Source organism: Eublepharis macularius, chromosome 3, assembly GCF_028583425.1.
Source record: "Eublepharis macularius isolate TG4126 chromosome 3, MPM_Emac_v1.0, whole genome shotgun sequence".
Lineage (NCBI taxonomy): Eukaryota > Metazoa > Chordata > Lepidosauria > Squamata > Eublepharidae > Eublepharis > Eublepharis macularius.
Genome location: NC_072792.1, coordinates 48,151,478 through 48,170,894, shown reverse-complemented (window position 1 = coordinate 48,170,894; position 19,417 = coordinate 48,151,478). Strand labels below are relative to the sequence as shown.

Below are 19,417 nucleotides of genomic sequence, written 5' to 3'. Positions count from 1 at the left end.
TTGTGTTTATGTGTGTGTTGTGATTTATTCAGTCTTTGTATTGAGTGAACAGGTTGGAAGAGTCTAAGAAATCATTGTGCATGGTTGACCATTTTATGAGAATAAAAGAAAGAAAATCATGCCCTGGGAATAAATTAGGATTGCCAACTGAAGGTGGAGCCTAGAGATCTCCTAGAATTAAAACTAATCACCAAACTACAGAAAATCTGCTCCCCTGGAAAAAATGACTGCTTTGGAGGGTGGACTTTATGGCATATTCCTTTACTGAGGTCCCTCACCTCCCCAAACTCTGTCCTCCCAAAGCTCCACTCTGAATTTTCCAGGAATTTCCTTACCAGAAGTTGGCAACCCTACAATACCAACTGGTTCATAATTAAGTATACATAGTGAGAATCAGATTTCATGACTATATTGCATTGGCTATAGGAGAACTAACATACACAAGTACACAATTTTTTAAAAAATTATCAAAGTAACTAATGCACAGTTTTTTCAAACTGTGGGTATGTGTTCCCCTTGAATTAAGTGGGATACTTGGTGGGGGGGCACATGAAGTTGCAGAGGCGGATAGGATACCGGAGTGGGTGGCATCTTCATCTCCGTTCAAGGTCTGGTTAGACTGAAGCCCTCCCGCAAAGTACCCAAACTGATCTACATGAGATGTGCTGGGATGACTGTGCCTTCATTTCCCCCCTCATTGCAATGTGAGTTGAGAAGAAGAAAGCTCAGACTTACATTGCTGTTCTTAGGATGGTTTGGGGAGGTGATCAGAGATACCCTGTTCTAGTTCTCTCCTACTACTTGTGTTGAGATTAGTTTCATATTCTAACCTGCAGCCTTTTGCATGCCACAGCAGGCTGTCTACACACAATTATGAGAAAGGATATCGAGATACTCATCTGTGAAACACTGTTTGTGATGGTTCATCCAGAAGTGTGTTTTGAAAGGAAGGTGGCATAGAGCTAGCACAAATCTTTTCTGCTTTTTCGATGGTATACATTTTGCATAAATACATGTTTTGTTTTATATCTAGAAAACAGAAGTATCGGCTATATATGCACACTATCTTCTCCATCTTCCTTCTGGTTTATTAAACTGAAAACCATCTTTAGGCAAAACCCCTTCATCCTACTCACTGTCTTGAAAAGAATGAATAAGCAGATCACACATAGTTAGAAAAAAATTCACCTGAAAAGATGGACTATGTTATATTCAAAGTATTCCAGTCTGCATTGATTCAGTTACATATGCCTTTCATCATAGGAACCTATACTCTTTAACATCAAGCAAAATACAGTTTCCTCATAATCTGTTGCAATTCGTGAAACCGCTGAAATTATTTCATGTAATAATACTTCTTTTTAAAATTCTGAAGGATTTTAAACCACCAGAATCAATAATTTCTACCTGATTTGTTACACCAAAACACATACAACTTCACCTGCATTTGGACGAATGACTTGTTCACCAAGGATGACAATGGTGGGGGGGTTCTCCCCACCATTGCATCTGGTTAATTTATTTCAATATTGTTTATTGTATGTTGATTTTAGAATTGTTGTTTTCTTGTTTTTATTGATTTTAACTTGTTCACCGCCCAGAGCCCCTGAGGATGGGCGGTTTATAAATTGAAATATAAATAAAATAAAATAAAAATTAGTCATCCTTGGCTGCTGCATGTAGGAAAATTAAATCAGTTTTATCTCTGGCAAAATATCCATTTTTCTCAAGACCTTTTAGCAAGTATCTCAAAGTATATCAAGCTTTCTCTTACCGTTGTGCTACTTTTCTCTCTTTGCCGTTCCATCGCAACCGGTAAACAACAACTTGCTTTTGCCGTGTTAACTATCCTACCTAGGTGCAATGTTTGATGTCAGGAAGGCGGAGCAGATGTCTAGGTTGGGAGAATGTGTTAAGACTGGAAGAAGTAAATCAACTTCTTAATTTATGCCTATCTTCTTTTAAAAGGAAGCCAGCCCAGGCTCTAAGCTAAAAAGCCTTACAGTCTAACCCAGAGATAGACAATTTATTTAATGTTGGGACATATTGAAAAGCACATAGTGGCCTGGAGGGCAGTAGTAACGTAATATTTTAGACACATCACATTATAAAATTTGCATAGTTTTTCATTAACTCCATGAGTGCCAAGCCACAGCTAATAGGGATGCAAGCTTTCTTCTGTCATTTAAAATGACAGAAGAAATGTTCTTATCTCCAAATGTGAAAAACCACAAATCACTGTTAAACAAATTTTGCAGTAAACTAAAGGAAGTATTATTTGAACAGCAACCCTCTCATTGAATCGCAGTTGGATTAGATATTTAGCTAAGCTTCGTAACATTGAAAATACTGAACTTTAATAGTAAATATATTATTATTAAACACAATGAAAAGGCTCAAGAGCGCATGTATCATCCAGGTAAATCTGGAGTTGTACCACCACTCAGAAAATATTTTTTCCCAGAAAAGTCAGATTGGACACATATCTGTACTTGGCTAATACCCATTTTTACAGAAGCTTTTAAAACATATATATAAATAAATAAAGGACTGATAACTGCTTCTTTCAGAGGTTATTGGGGGGAGACCTCTAGTAAAGATGCATTCACAAATATTCTGGATCGAAGGGCTCAGTATCTCTCAGCAAGGTTTTATAAACCAGCAAGGCTGATAGTGGCTTTCATACTCCCTCCCCACGGAAATGAAACTGAATTGATTCAAGCAATTGCAGTTATGATTCTGTAGATGCCACCAATACCTGTTGCGTCTAAGAGTGCAAAGACTTTGCCAAGAATCCTGCAAAAATATCTCTGCAGAATCTCAATACACTAACCTTTACAGTCTGATCTCTAGGAGCAGACAACAGCCAACTTAATGTAAACAGTTGTGCTAAATGTAGTTCAACTGATGCAGCGGCAGCAGAAAATAAACATTTCTTCACTTCTGTCACCCCTAGCGCCTCACATGCTTTTAGAGTTGCTGGTCCCCCGGTGAGGGCAGGGGATCCCTTGCTCCCAGCCTCTGCCCCCCGCCACCACTCACTCACCTGTCCAGGGGGAGGGGGGAGGCACAGTAACAGGTCTCCTGGGATGCACTCCTGGTGCGGCCTGACAATGTCACTTCCAGGAGTGATGTCAACATGCAGGCCGTGGGAGTGCTCCTGTGCTTTGCACTGGGCCAATTTAGGTCCCAAATGGATGCAACGCCTTTCTAAAGGTGAGTGCCCCCCCCTCACCAGGAGGGCAAGGGGACCTGGAAACCCTATATGCTTTACAGTAAGCTCTAAAGTATGTTCTATTAGAATGAGCTTGAGTTTTCTGCCACCATTACTTTAGATGTCTGCCAGTGCCAACTCACTTTTAGAGCATGCTACAGCTAGATCTCTGTCAGGGGTTGCCAACTTTCAGCCAGGGCCTAAAAATCTCCCAGAATTACCATTGATCTCTGGACAAAAGAGATCAGTTTTCCTGGAGGAAATGGCTACTGTAGAAGATGGACTGTATGATATTATACCCTGCTGAAGTCCCTTCCCTCCCCAGGCTCCACCCCCAGATCTCCAGGAATTTCCCAACCCAGAATTGGCAACCAGTCATAGTCCTGTGTAAGAGCTGTAGAGGACATTAGACAGTGAGATGCTCTCAATTGTCTTGATGGACCTGTCTTGATGGACCTGAAAATCTAGCTTCCCACTAGACTTTCCTCAGAGTCGTACTCAAGCTTCCCAACATCTACCAGTGCCCCCTGGAATATTATAGGCTCTGGTTCACTTCTGGCAGGGGTGGGGGGCACTAACACTACACATGCAATGAAAATAAAGCTCAATCGTCAACCAAAAGGGAGACTGCAAGCAAGAAATCAGGAGACTGAGACATGGAAAGGCAGCCATGAAGAAACTAGAAAACATCCTTAAGGGATGTGTCGCCAGGAACCAAGATCAAGATAATACATACTATGCTATTCCATATTACTATGTATGGATGTGAAAGTTGGACAATGAGTAAAGGTGACAGGAAGAAAATTGATTCATTTGAAATGTGATGTTGAAGAAGTTATACAGATACAATGGACCTCCAAAAAGACAAGTAAATGGGTTCTAGATCAAATAAAGCCTGAGTTCCCCCTAGAAACTAAAATGATGAAATTGAGGCTATGGTCCTTTGGTCACAGCATGAGAAGACAAGACTTGCTGGAAAAGGAAAATAATGCTAGGAAAGGTGGAAAGCAGTAGGAAAAGAAGAAGAGCCAACATGAGATGGATTGACTCAATAAAGGAAGCCATGGCTTTCAGTTGGCAAGAACTGAACAACTGCTTCCGTTTGTAATGTTCTGAAAATAATAAACTAAGAATGTGCAGGGTGCTGACAGAATAGACCTTAGAATGGAAGCCAAAAGGGGGGAAAGAACTTAAAAGTGCAAACATATTTTAGTTCTTGGTCGTTGCCTGTTTCTTGAGCTACAGCACTCAACTTTTCAAAAGCCAGCTTTTTTGGTGGTTGTTGTTTATTGGTAGAGAGCAAAGCCCTAGGCCAAGCAAGCATCCTCCTTCACACTCCTTCAAAGTTCTCGTGTGAATTTAACATTTTGTTGCTTTTAATCTTTTTTTCCCTTCTGTCAATGAAGAGGCTTAAAATGATCTGGGTTTGCTGCAGATGGTTTCCTGTTCTTTTTGCCAAATGTGAGATAACTATAAAACTTGAAAAGACATTAAGGCTGTCGCTGCATGAAAAATTACATGGAGGGGGGGGGATGAAATATTAGCATTATCCTTTAATTGCCGAACTTTAATCTTGTTTCATATATGAACTGTTTTACCCCAGACTTCATCTCAAATGTTTCACTAATGTGACCTGAAGAGCCATGTTATAGAAAACATCGTAACGTTATGATATTGGCATTGCAATGTCACAAGCTGCAAGTAAATGGGTGCAATGAAAAGCCTGTGCAACTATAAATTTTACCAACCATTGTATTTTTTGTATTTATTTATAGATTGAATTTATTTCATCTTCATATATTTTGCATTCTCATATTTATTCCCAGGGCTTTTTTTCTGGGAAAAGAGGTGGTGGAACTCAATGGGTTGCCCTCGGAGAAAATGGTCACATGGCTGGTGGCTCCACCCCCTGATCTCCAGACAGAGGGGAGTTTAGATTGCCCTCCACGCCGCTCGGCAGCACGGAGGGCTATCTAAACTCCCCTCTGTCTGGAGATCAGGGGGTGGGGCCACCGGCCATGTGACCATTTTCAAGAGGTTCCGGAACTCCGTTCCACTGCGTTCCAGCTGAAAAAAAGCCCTTAATTGTTTGTTGATGGTCTGTCCTTCGTTCTTGTCTAGTTTGACCAGGGTGGACTCTTGTCTGTTAGTTTAACAACTAGCTTCCCATCAATTGGTGGCTGCAGCCACTGTTGCCAGAGGAACTAGGGAGCATGTTCTCCTGGCCAGGTCTCACCAGACCTTGCCATGTCTCGCCCACCAGCATAGCTTGCTCACAAAAGAGAATGAGTGGCGCCAAAGATCCACGGGCGGGCATGAGATGGCAGCAAGTTGAAGCTTAGGATTGCACTGAAAATCTTTAGCTCTATATGTTAGTAAATACCTTTAGTGTCTAATGAGTTTTATTTGAGTAAGCTGTGATTCAGCAGATTATAAGGAAATTTGCTGAATGTACATGCAACAAAAAGTGTTTCAGAAAACAGAATACATGTTGAGATTAATATTATTATGGGACTGCTGTTTTTAACACACATTATAGGAGAATGTGGACTTTAGTATCACTGGCTTATATCCAACCGTCTGTGCAAAAGGCATATAGAGTTTTCATGCATTCTCGTCTGTTCCCGTAGCCCTTCTGACCCCCAGAACAATCATTCCTGGGACTGCAGGACCTGAATGGAGGACTAGCCATGTAGACTGGAGGCTGGCAGAAGAGGCAAATTGCATCCTCCAGTCATCAAAGCTCGCTGGACCTCCTCATTCCAGACGCAGGCCTGCAAGGCTGTTCTTCCATGCTAGTCTCATGTTAGGGTTACCAACACCAGGTTGGAAAATTCCTAGAGATTTTGAGGGTGCAGCCTGGAGAGGTTTGAGGAAGGGAGGGATGTCAGTGGGATATAATGCCATAAACTCCACCAAAGCAGCCAGTTTCTTTAGGGGAACTGATCTCTGTTGTCTGGACTCTGGAGATCAGCCATAATTTCAGAAGTTCTCTAGACCCAACCTGGAGTTGATAACCAAGAATGCTTTTCCTTTGGGGTTTGGCTATAAAAATGTGGAGGAACATGGAAAAAACTGTACATTTCATGCATGCCAATGTCCTGATATTGTTGTTTTTATACTATGGAGTTGGTGCAATGACTCTTTTCTGCTAAATTAGATTGAAAGCCTCCCTTCCACTTAGTTTTCCTTGGACAGAAGAAGATGAGGAATTATTTTCTTCATTAAATTGAGAACAGCATTCCCATAACAGTATTAAGCTTGTGACATATATTTCTTTTCTGGGATGCTTTTTATTGCGTATACATTTTCTATGTGTCCATATACTCATCCATTGGCTCATAGTTTACTCAAATAAACAAAGAACTAAAGTTCTAAAGGGGAACAGAACATATGCCTTTTGAGTAAAGTATGTTTGGGGCCTTTGCCTTCTGTAATGCATGGAGTAGAATTATATTTTAAGCAAATAAGTTTTGAACAAAACACAATGTTTGAAAAAGCATTCATTATCTACAAGTCTTTGGATCTGTGTCCATTGCTTAATGTATATGGATTTTCCATACAAGTCAAAGATGTACATATATGGTCTGACTTTTCCAGATGAATTTACTGGAAAAAAATTCACTGAAACGAATCAGAGTTTTGATTTATGTGTCAGTTAAGTGCATCATTGAGGATTAGTTCATGGTTTCCCTTTTCATTTTGGTCAATTAACTATGCTGATTACACTTCTCAGATTTAGTCAGATACCACCAACCAAATTTGACCATTTTTTCCTCTACAGAACGCACAAAAAATTCTGGTATATTGCAAAATTGTTATATACTAAATTTTTAACACTGCAGTATGCAGTCAATAGGGGTCTGTATCCTACTACTCCTATGGTGGGGGGCCCCCTGTCAGTAAGCTGCTGCTTCGAGTGGTGGAGGTAGAAAAATAAAATGAAAAACAGCAACATTGCCGATGTCAGTGTGTCAGTTCCAGGCACAACCCAGGAGTGACAAATAGTTGTTTTAGAAATAACCATAGAGTTTCCAGTGATTCCTAGAGCTACCCTTTGTCACGTCCAGGTTGTGCCCAGAAATAACGTGGCAAATCCCATAGTCTCCTCCTCTAATCCTCCCCCCAGTTGCCAGGCTCACAAGTAGCAACTTTTGAGGGAGCTGAAATTTGCAAATCAGTAAATTTCAGTACATTTGGGAGCACACTGACAACTGATGATGCATGAAATGAATGCTAGTTATGATTTAAAAGCAGAAATAACATCGAAAATTATATTCAGCTCTTGCTGGAATTCAGCTCCCTCAAAAGTTGCTACTTGCGAGTCTGGCAACTGGTGGGAGGATTAGAGGTGGAGACTATGGGATTTGCCACGTTATTTCCGGGTACAACCTGGATGTGACAAAGGGTAGCTCTAGATTTTAGGTGTACAGTGGAATTCTTTTAGTTACTAACCAAACTGGGAATGCAACAGACATGCATTTGCAAACATTTTCATCTAACACTTACATTGAGTAGAAAGTTGAGATTAGCTTTGCCTCTTCATTGCAGTCAGTGGCAAGCCCTGGTTAACTGCTATACCATCTGCACCTTGCAAACTGACTGTTTGCAAATGTCTCTAATGTACTCTGTTGTGCTCTAAATCCCCTTTTCCTACATTACCAAAAGTGCCAGCCATCTTTGGTTTCCATTTACAAAGCACATACCTGAATGACAAATGAAATGGCTAAATAACTCTGGGACAATTCGATATCCTAAGCTTTAGCTATGATGCCTCTAGGAATATCTTCTTGTGTGCATTACTTTGTTACAACAACAGATTTAAACCAGATTGTGCAAATGTATCCTCAATCCCTTTAAAAATGTGCACATTAAAAGATGAACTGATAATATTCTAATTAAATGAGTGTAGAAGGCAATGAATGGAAGAACCTTCATCCCTAAAGGATCAGATCTTCCCTTTTCTTGTTGCTTCTTACCATGACTTTTTTTCTGGGGGAAAAGGTGGGGGAACTCTCACCTGGGGCGACTTCTGGGAGGAGGAGGGGGTAGTCATCGTGCAGTCGTGCACTCCCGGGACTGCACAATGACATCACTTCGAGGATGGGGTCCCTCATGCGGCAGTGGCCAGATCCAGGCCATTTCAGACTCAAATTGAGTCCAAAAGGGCCCAAAATGGCCAGGATTGGGCTGCTGCTGGGCAGGGGAGCATTCCCCCACCCAGCAGACACCCGATCCTGGCTGTTTTGATCCCAATCCTGGCCACTTTGGGCCTGATCCTGGCCATTTTGGGCCCAAATTGGGCCCAAAATGGCTGAAAGGGGCCCAAAATGGCCAGGATCAGGCCACTGCCGGGTGGGGGAGTGTTCCCTTCCCACACAGAGGCCTGATCCTGACACCTTTGGGCCTGAAATGGGCCCAAAACAGCCAAAACCAAGCCAAAATGGCCCGGTTTGGGGCCAAAACAGCCAGGATTGGGCCGGTGCAGGGCGGGGGAAGGTGGGCCATTTTGGGCCCTAAATGGGTCTAAAATGGCCAAAATGGACCCCAAATGGCCCAGATTGGGGCCAAAATGGCCCAGATCGAGCCAGTGCCATGGGGGGGAACCCTTCCCCATCCAGCACCAGGCAGATCCTTGCCATTTTGGCCTCGATCTGGGCCCCAAACATCCCAGATCGGGCCAGTGCCGGGTGGGGAACCCTACCCTGCCTGGCACTGGCCCAATCTGGGCTGGTTCTGCCCCAATCTGCCTGGCACTGGCCTGATCCTGGCCATTTTGGCCCCAATCCGGGACCATAAACTTCATTTCTAGAAGCAGAACTATGAGTTTAAAAGACAGGCTGTTAGCAAGGAGTTACAGTCTAATATCCACAACTGTTACTTGTCTCATTTTAACAGACTCAGGCAATTTCCATAGAATTCTCTCTTGTCTTGAGTGATCTAGTTTCCAATATTTCTACAAAATGTTATAATCCCATAAAATGATTTGCCCTCCCATTTATATCAGTGTCTGAGAGCTGTGCACAGGAACACTTATCTTTTTCTTATGTGATGATATCTAGAGAGATGATGATATACCATCTTCTTGAGCTGCAGCTGAAAAACGAAAGTTGCTAGCAGCAAAAAAAAAAAAGACTACACTTTTTAAAATTGCCTTTCTGTTTTAATAGGAAACAGGCAGGATTTCTTTGAATGCTTCTGCCTAGGATAGCCAAGCCACTGTCCTGTAGAAAAATATCCTGCCTCTTTAAGAAGCTTAATAGCATATCATTTACCAGGTGACCATTATTTATCTCCATGCCATGAAAAGCTTCAACTGTCCTTTTCCATGCGTGAAGTCTGTCTTAAAGGGACAGGACATCTTTCTGTAGAACAGTTGACAACTGTGTATACGAAGCACAGTTATATTTCAAACAAACAAGAAAATTCAGTTTAAAGGAGTTAAATAAACACTTTATTGAGGCTAAATTTAAAACCTTAAGTGGCCAGGCCTTGGATAACTTAAATACTGCCTGCTTTTATAGAGAGAGAGACCCTGCTCGGAGTATGGTCTGAGAAACCAGCAGTCCAGAATAGGGCACACTCTATGGTAAAATTACCAGAAGTGCTGCCTCATATTTTTCCTGTTCGCATTTATGAACATAGCTAAGTTGGTTGTTTTTATGTTTTAGAATGATTTCAGTGTCTTGCTAGAAACTGCTGCTGGTTTTTTTGCCTTTTTTAGCTCTAATATTTGCTGTTTTCATATTTCTGTATGAGTTTAGCTTGTATGTTGATCTACAGTAGATGAACTTTTTGTTGGCTGTTTGAAGATTGCAATCAAAAGATGGGGTATTTATTAAAACATGTTTTATTCCTAAACATGCAGTGTGTTTGGCCTTTAGCCTTATTTTGGGCTCTTAGGCCTTTAAGTATTTTCTTTCTTCAGTTCTCTAGGGGCTATCTGTTCATTCCAGCAAGAGACAGCATGTAACTAGAATAACCTTTGCAATCCTTTGAGAGAACAAAAGAAAGAAACTCTTCAAATAAGAGCCTAAAAAGTGTTGAGGTTTTGCAACAAAAATAGCAATTCTGGTTTATGTTTATTTATTAAAGTTTATTTATAAAAAAACATTTATACCCCATCTTTCCACACACCCCACCTATCCTCATTGTTTATATTAGATTGGTGCAGCTGTTGTTTCTGTTGAGAAGAGTGAAATGAGAAAGTGCATTAAACTTCACCTAACTACATGTATATGTGTTGGTTTAAAAAATAGTGTGGTTCAGTGGCTACAAGTGTGACATGCCTTCCTGGAAAATCCCCTGATTCAAATCTTACCTCAGCCACAGTTACCTTGGACAATTATCTCTCACCACCTCTCCCAAACTACAATATAATAATACTAATGGTAGACTATCAGACAGGGCTGTTGTAAGAATTACTGAGATAACATCTGTGAAGTATTTTGGACTAGCCTTGTATTGTTAAGAGTGGAGCGGATGCAACCATTCTCCAAGAAGCCTTCCTCCAGCCTAAGGAGACTTCCACCAACTTAAGAGGCTCTTCCTCCAGCCTTCCACCAACTTAAGAGGCTCTTCCTCCAACAGAAGAGTGAATTACGTTGAAGGAAAGCTTCTTAAGTTAGAAGAGGACTTCAGTTTGCTCAGTGGAATGGTGGGATTCAGCCTACCATCTTGTGACCTGATTGGCATTCCCATTCTGTATGGGACTCCATAGAGATCTCCAGAGCCCAACTTTTGTGATTCTAAAACAGTAATAATCTAGCTTGGTCACTGTGACAGGGTGCTTTCCATTGAGTCATCTGTGTTACCTAGTTCACAGTTGGCTTATTTCCAAGGGCTGAGATCCCCAGTACCTAAATTTGTTCCAAAATGAATGAGATAAAGATCAAACATTGCATGATGATCAACACATCTAAGAACCAGTCATTTCTAATATACTGCTTTTCATCATAGCAGCTGTCTTTTAAACCTTCCTTGTATATGCCAAGAAAAATATTAAAGTGAAAAACATCAACATTATATTATATATCATGGAAGCCGTTAAAAATAGAAAATTTAATGCATTAATAATTGCTTAGTTTAAAAGGGCACAAAAACAATTCATTGTTATAGAGTAGTATTTGGATAAACTGTCCAGGTACTTATCACCATCACAAATATTAATGAATTAAAACATGGTAAGCATCATTTCTCAGTAAAATAATGGTGTGTGTGAGTCAAGTAAAAGAAAAAAAAAACTAAACAGAATAGCCAGTAATGAGAAGGATCCTAAAGATGATGCAGTCAGTTATAAACATTTCAAATGAGGGACTAACAAAAGTTCATCAACATAAAATTATGTGATTTAAATTTTTTTTTGCCTTATTCAATAAATCAGAGTTGTCAGGTACTAGGAATCACAGTCATATTTCCTTGAATGTTTGGGCTGGAGATAATTCCCATGAAAGTAATGTCTTTCATATTATCATACCATTTTTATTTATTAAAATATTTACACCCTGCCTTTAAACTGAAACAATATACTAGGCATCTAAAAAATAGTATATAATTAAAATACAACAACTTAAAATACAACAACCAAAAATAAACACCGAGAAGATACAGCATTCATTTTTTTTTAATAAAATTTTTATTGGATTAGAATCATTTAATTTCACATTACAGTCAATTCCCCCATTTCCCAATTTCTAACCCCCTCCCTTTCCCCCACTTTGTGTAGACTTCCAACAGTTTTCCAACCCTTTGTCCCTTTTCCCTTACTCATTTTAAATTCATCTATCTAACAAACATATACTTTCCCTTTATTCTAAGCAATAATTCTTTAACTATTTTTAATACTCTGTACCCTATCTTTAAGTCCCTTCTTCCATATTAGACAAACAATTTGTCCCATTGAGAAGATACAGCATTCATAATAGCGGAAATAATCCAAATGGACTTGAAAAGTCTGAAATGTAATTAACCAATAAAAAAGCTCACTCAGGGCGAAGCTACAAGTGACGAATGACACTTGAACAGCAAGTGTATTTCTCCCTGTTCACTTGCGCTCCACTCAATCCACTTGCTGTTCAAGTGTCATTCGTCACTTGTAGCTTGGCCCTCAGAGAGTCCTGATTTGAATGACGACTGGCGTGTCATCAAAGCAAGGGCAAGATGAATTGTCCAGGGGAAGAGTTGCGTGGCAACTTAGCTGAGGAGGCTCTGTTTCTTATAACCAGCAGTTAAATCTCAGGGCAAATGAGAGAAGAGATTCCAAAGATGATCTCAACATAGGGGTAGGTTCATACATGAAACCTTAAGAACTGCGATCCCAGACTAAAACGGGAAAGCCATTACTTTGGAAAAAATTTGGTGGCGGCCAATAAAGTTGACAAAAATTGCATAATATACAATTTCACAGTATGATTTTTGAATCTTTCTTCTCTTGAACAGGCTGCTACATTCTGAACCAGTTGTAGATTCCAGTCTCTTCCAAGACAGGCACATGGAGAACATTTAATAATGATCTACTGTGGCTAGGTCATTCTTTTCTGAGAAACAGCACAGCTAGTAAGCCTGCCTAAGTTTAAAAAAATGTATTCCTGACCACCACCACCTGTGTATCCAGGTGTAAGAAGAGATCAAAGAACATGTACAACTTGTGAGCCTGAGGGGAAGTGCGACCCTATCTAACACAGGCGGAACATTTATTTCCAGGTCAGACACATTCCCAACCAACGGGATCACCATCTTGTATAGATTAAGTAGCAGTTTGATAAAACCTTCAATCCACTATATCACTATCCACTATTCAAGAATTCAGATGGAAAGGAGAAGAGCCAGACGTCATCAGTGTACTACTGTTACTGTAGCCCAGCTCCCCAGGCCACCTCATCATTAATAGAGATGGGCACGGACAGCAATACAAACCAAAAAAACCCACAAACAGCTCAATCTGCTGTTCGCAAACAAGCTGTTCGTGAGGCCCCATTCTAAACAAACAGGTGGTCGTTGCAAGCCTCGTTCAATGCTGTTCTTCTTGCGGTTCATCAAGCCAGACAGTCTAGCACCTGCAATCAATTCCCTTGGCAACTTAGGCAGGGATTGTCTCCTGCAGTTGCCCTGGAAACCCCAATCTAAGTCCAATTTAGCTTGATAGGCAAGTCTTCCTTTCAAGTGTGGAGCTCCAAATTTGTTACAACAAGGGAGCAAAGAGCAGCGGGGAGGGGGGCTCCCAGCTCTGACTTTGCAGACAGTGGAGAGGGAGAGAGACAGTTGTTGTTGGCATTTTGATAGACAGAGTGCATTGGAGCTTGAATTTTCTTTGTGTGTGGTGGGATAGGGATCTACTTCTTCAAGTTCCTGGGCTGCTGCCAGGCTCTGGACCAAGCTATTATTTATTATTGGTACCTTTCCTGCTACCTGCTCAGATAAGGTTTCTGGGAGTGGTGCGGTAGGGATCTACCCCTTCAGGTTCTGGGGCTGCTGCCAGGCTCTGGGACCAAGCTATTATTTATTATTGGTACCTTTCCTGGTGCCTGCTCAGGTCAGGTTTCTGGGAGTGGTACAGTAAGGATCTTGACTTGGAAGATGGCTGGAGGAGAGCCTGCTGGCCTCCATGAACAGCCAACCACGAACATGTTCATGAACAGGGCCATGTTCGTGGTTGTTCGTGAGTCCCTGTTCGTGGATGGCAATGAACAACGAACATCATGTTCATTTTTTTTTCTGTTTGTGCCCATCTCTAATCATTAGTACAGTGTAGGAGGCAATATAGAGTTTGTGACATTCCATAAACCAAAGGTGATATAAGCATTATATGTGAGTGACAATTACATTAAATCAAAAACAAAAGAAATAATACCTGCACAGTCCTCCAAGCTAGGGCCATGGGATGTTAGTTTTTCACTATTTATTTCACCAATTTTCACTATTTCACAATTTATCACAAACTCTAACATTTTGAAAAAAATGAGGTAAACACAAGCCACAGTATTTCAAACATTTCCAAGCTACTGGGTGCAAGAGCTCGGGATTCACTTTACTGAAATGAAGAGACTGGCTTCCTCCACTTCCATTGGCTGAGCTATTCATTGGCAGTTCAGACAGTTTAGAAAAGACTGTTTGCTGAGGACAGGAAGCAGCATTATTACAGTAGTGATGGGTAAGAATGAGAGGGTTAGTGTGAATAACATGTGCACCAATAAGCTGTAAATACAGATGTGAGTACAGAGAAGGTATTACAAACAAAAAAATAGTCCAATTTTTTGTGTGTATTATTAACATTATTGTACACAATATGTTGTGTGCTGAGAATAATGAAATGCTCGGTCTTGAGTTTTACTTTTGTTTAAGTTCAAACATATATGACTTCTCTTGGAACTATTTGTCCAAACTACTTCTGAGATAATAGGTATAGACAGATCTAATGGCGTACTTTGGACAAATTATGAAAGTATGCCTGAAACTTCCCCCCCTGCAAAGCACAAGGAATAATAATGCTATTGTTAATAATTACTGATATATTCTGGATGTTGAGTTGTGCAAGTAGACATCAGTGGATAACGGGAACTCATCTAAAATATTAGTGGATGTTAAACAACCTAATAATTTCAAGACAACTTGGAAAACAGATAAAGATGTATATCATCAGTATATCATCTGTAGAGACAGGGAAACTGAAATTATGCATATAAACAAGATAATTCCAAGAAAGCATCATAAATCAAAACCAGCAATCATGCAAAAAAAAATGAACCTCGGAGAGTAGTGAGGATGCTGGACATGTATAAAAGATTAGACATCCTATAATTTATGCCAAAATGGGGCCAGCATTTTTTATTTTTTAGAAAAGTACTGTCTCTTCCAATAGACTCAACAGTATGCAGACCTGAATTTTGGCCTCTTTTTTTGTTTTTGCATAGCGTACCCCAAATGTTGCAGTTATATGATCATGCATTCTTAATTCCAACAATAAGGGGGGAAAACAGAACAGGAATTTCTGTTTGACTATGAAGTGAATACAGCTGCAATGCTTTGCAGTTATATGAGCCAGTTTGGTGTAGTGGTTAAGAGCATGGGACTCTAAACTGGAGAGCCGGGTTTGATTCTCCATTCCTCCACTTGAAGCCAGCTGGGAGACCTTGGGCTAGTCACAGTTCTCTGGAGCTCTCTCAGCCCCACCCACCTCACAGGGTGTTTTTGTTGTGGGGATAATGATAACATACTTTGTAAACCACTCTGAGTGGGCATTAGGTTGATGGGTGGTATATAAATCTATTACTATTACTATTACTATTACTATTACTATTACTATTACTATTACTATTACTATTACTATTACTATTACTATTACTATTACTATTACTATTATGAGCACGTGACTCCTGTTTATCTCACGAAACATCACTATTACCTACATCTACCTTACTTTAATGTTTGTAGATCATAATTTTAGACAATAGTTACAATATTTTATAAATTACTGTTGCCTGTTTATATGATAATTTGCTACCATGCTTATAGTACAATCCTGAGCAGAGTCACTCCCTTCTAAGTCTATTCAGTTCAGCCTTGCTTAATATAGTGCAATGAAGTGCCTAGGGCAGCGCCTCTATGACAATAGGCCGTTTTCATAATCATAACACAATGCTTGATAGGAAAATGTAGAACCACTGGAAAATGTTTTAGAAGTGCAATAGATCTAAATAGCCACCATTGTTATTCTACCTGCCATCTTCTTCTCAGAGGTCTGGCTGCTAATAGCTAGTGAAGGGCACAGTCCATAGCATTAAAACAATTACTTCACAATAGAATGAAACAAATGCAAGTATTCAAGGTTAAGCAAATTTTGGCAGCCAATTTGTTGAATGACAATTTCTGAAAAAAGAAATTTAAATGTGCATTTTTAATATGAACGTAACCCATCAGTTACTGGGCTCAATTCAAGACTGTGGCTATCACAAGCCAAGCCCTTCTCGGGCTTGGCCCCTCATATCTTTAGGACCACTTCTTCCCTATCCAATGCCATAGCAGCTTTGCTTATCTGAGCAGGGCCTTCTGCAGATACCACCTTGCAAATGGCCACCTACTGGGTACCATAGGTGTAGATATGCTTGAACCGGAAGTTTCCACATTACGTAATATGTCATGTCAAATTACTTATGTTTTGTTTCTGCAATGTTTCTGCAGTGTTTCATATTTGTATTTGATCTATGCCTGTTTTCAGATTTCTGTAATCCATACCCTACTGTATTGTTATTGTTGTTATTATTATTAATAATAATAATTAAATTTATAGTTGCCCTCCCCGTGGACAGGCTCAGGGTGGATTACAACATACAGATAAAAACACATTGATAAAACGGTACATTAAATGATAAATGCCAGATTTAACAGCATAAAAACAAACTCTGTACTATGTTCTGACTCTGCACTATGTCCCAGGTTGTTGCTGAATATCCCAGCTGTTGATCATAATGACCTATCCTGTGTAATCTGCTTTGAGTCTCAGTGAGAAAGGCAGACTATAAATAACATAACATAAAAATAAAACTCAGCATTGAAATGTTGATGCTTTAGACTTGTTGCTATCTTTCATTGTTTTGATATTGGCTGGCTTAATATAGAAAACATCATAATCTACCGACTTACATGTTTGCTGTCAAATGCTGCCTAATACCATAAATACCATTACATGTTGTTTATGTGCTATACTATACAATAAAAATCATTACATGCCAGTTATTAAATACTATTAAATACTTGTATTTCAGAAAATATTTAATGTTAAGTATCAGTGATCTTCTGGAGAGCTCTGAGCTCTTATCTAAAGGTCCTGTGCATGAAGAACAGCTGAGCAATGCTTGACCACTGAATTGTCAGCAATGCACAGCCACAAGGGATTGGTTGGGCATGTTTAGTGCAGATTCAGAATCTACACTGGATGGTGGTGAATTGCCCTATGGGCAAATTAAAACATGTCCCAGAGCCTTATGTGACCGTATAGTTATTGATACACAAAGTGCTTCCTCAAGACAGAAATCATTAATCTTTACCTTTATGTCCACTATCATGACAGTCAAGTAGAAAATACCACTGCCTGTCAAATACTATTAAATATAAACTCAGATATCAAATCCTGAAATCAAATTGCATTGATTTTTCAAATGCAGGTATCCAATATCCTGAAAGTATTTCAGAATCCAGGGAGCATACAGAGAATATTTGACAAGAAGATCTGAAATGAAGTATGTTGAGGATGTTTTTATGAGAAGCAAATTCATTTTAGCTCCAGTCCACTGTAGTCAATGGACTGCTGCTCAGTATGGATAGGTTGAAAAACTCTCAAAATGTTAAGCAATATACGCCAGTGTTTTCTCAGTTATTCAACATGAGCCTGCCAGCTCATGCCTGTACAACTCGTGGTTTGCCAGGTGTTTGATAACCCTAGGGGTTTCGTACTCCAAGACTGACCGCAAAAACTGGACATGTGTCAAGACCCTGGTTGACCTGCTGTGTGTGATTGCATTTGGTTTGATGATCACAAGTTGTGCAGGCTTGCGTGAGTTGCTTTCTACAGATGATGGATGAAGGTGGTATGGGGCCAGCTGTTTTCCATAGGACATTAAACGATTGTAAGAAAATGGAAAAGGGATATTTAAAGCAAGAAATTTCCTCTGGAACCCTGCCATTGGTATCAATGGCACTACTTTGGGATAAGTGTTTCAAGAACTGCAAATAAATGCAATTAAAATATTAAACATCACTCCATCTGGCTCATTACATCTGGCCCTGATCTCTAGCAAGAGGATTGAGGTAAATGCCCTGAACGCTTAGAAAAACCACCCCATAACACACTCAGAAGGCCAAGTACACACACCTGAGCTATGTGAAAATATTTTGTAGAACATCTATAAGTTTTTTCACACATTTTCACCTATGGCTCTCACCCAAATGAGTGAACCTCCCACTGCATTAAAAAAAATAATGAAATGAGATGAAATTAAAGTTCTTTGGGGTGAGGTTTGTTCACACGTGCAAGTCAAACCAGTGATAACTATGCATGTATGAATGAAATTGATCAGAAAAGTTGCATGTAAAAATAGACCCAGGTCCCATGCTGTTTCCTCCCAAGAATTTTAGCTAAAAACACTAAAAGGGCTAAAAACAAATAATTACCACTGATAAAGGAAACTGGTGTGGATTCAAGGCATAGAAAACATAGGAGGACGACATATCTCTTGACCATCTTACTGTAAGATCCCTGCTCTGGGCTTTCTGTTTTTTGTCCTCAGCCCTATATGAAAATGTACATCCTTGTGCCCCAACATAAGCTACCTCTAACCTATGATTTTATCTGCTCCCTATGACTGCCCATTCGTTTTTTGTGAGCAAAGGAGAATATGATGGGAGGGTGAAAGAGGAAGACAAAACTAGCTTTTGTGATGCTCTCATTTTCCGTTTAGCCTCTTGTAATGTCTTTTTCTGCTTGATAACTCATATTTGCAGTCAATAAAGAGTTCCTTATGATCTAAGTTTAGTAATGATGTCATGGCCTACTGGTGGTCTGGTTCAGGCAGTCAATGAAGACAGAGCTACCTTCGGTGGGCGAAGGGAGCACCCGGCGGGGGGGGGTGCAGGCTTAAGCCTGCTTCCCCCCCGCCTCCTTCGCCCGCCAGTGTTGGGGCCGAGGAGCTCCTCAGCCCCGACATTGGCAGGTGAATGGAGCGCCCGGCGGGGGTGTGCGCAGGCTTAAGCCTGCATCCCCGCCACCTCCTTTGCCCACCTGTGTCTGGGCTGAGGAGTTTCCTGGCCCCAACAGTGGCGCCGGCACTTAGCCGCTCATTGGGGAAGCCCCCAATGAGCAGCTGATTCAGGGGTTTAAATGTCCCTTTCCCTGCTGCTTACAGCTGCAGGGAAACGGACATTTAAACCTGGAGCTTCTCGAAGCATTATGAATGCTTCGGGAAGCTTTGCTTTGGGATTTCTGAATCCCTAAGCTTTCCGGATCGGGTCCAATTCAGGTATTTTACCTGAATCAGATTCCCGAAGCGCACACCCCTACTGGTAAGTTGATTGTTTTATTGTGGTCTTTATTTTGTTTAAAGTTATCTTCATTGGACATTCTTTTACATGCTACCAGATCAACCTTAAGTATTTATATGAGAAAATAAATTAGGGGGTCCCTATTTCAGTTTCACTGCCACTACCACCCTA

At 40.4% G+C, this 19,417-nt stretch overlaps 1 protein-coding gene across 2 annotated transcripts in view; it reads right to left on the bottom strand.

Annotated features, from left to right (window-relative positions):
* EDAR (ectodysplasin A receptor) overlaps positions 1 to 19,417 on the bottom strand; it is a 97,095-nt gene that overhangs the window by 72,259 nt on the left and 5,419 nt on the right. The window contains exon 1 of one of the 2 annotated variants that reach the window (XM_054974325.1): positions 1,775 to 1,821. The exons of the other annotated variant lie outside the window; for it this stretch is intronic. Coding sequence (XP_054830300.1) covers positions 1,775 to 1,807 — 33 coding nt within the window. The 5' untranslated portion in view covers positions 1,808 to 1,821. Of the gene's footprint in view, positions 1 to 1,774; positions 1,822 to 19,417 lie in introns of those variants that run through there. 2 annotated transcript variants of the gene reach the window in all.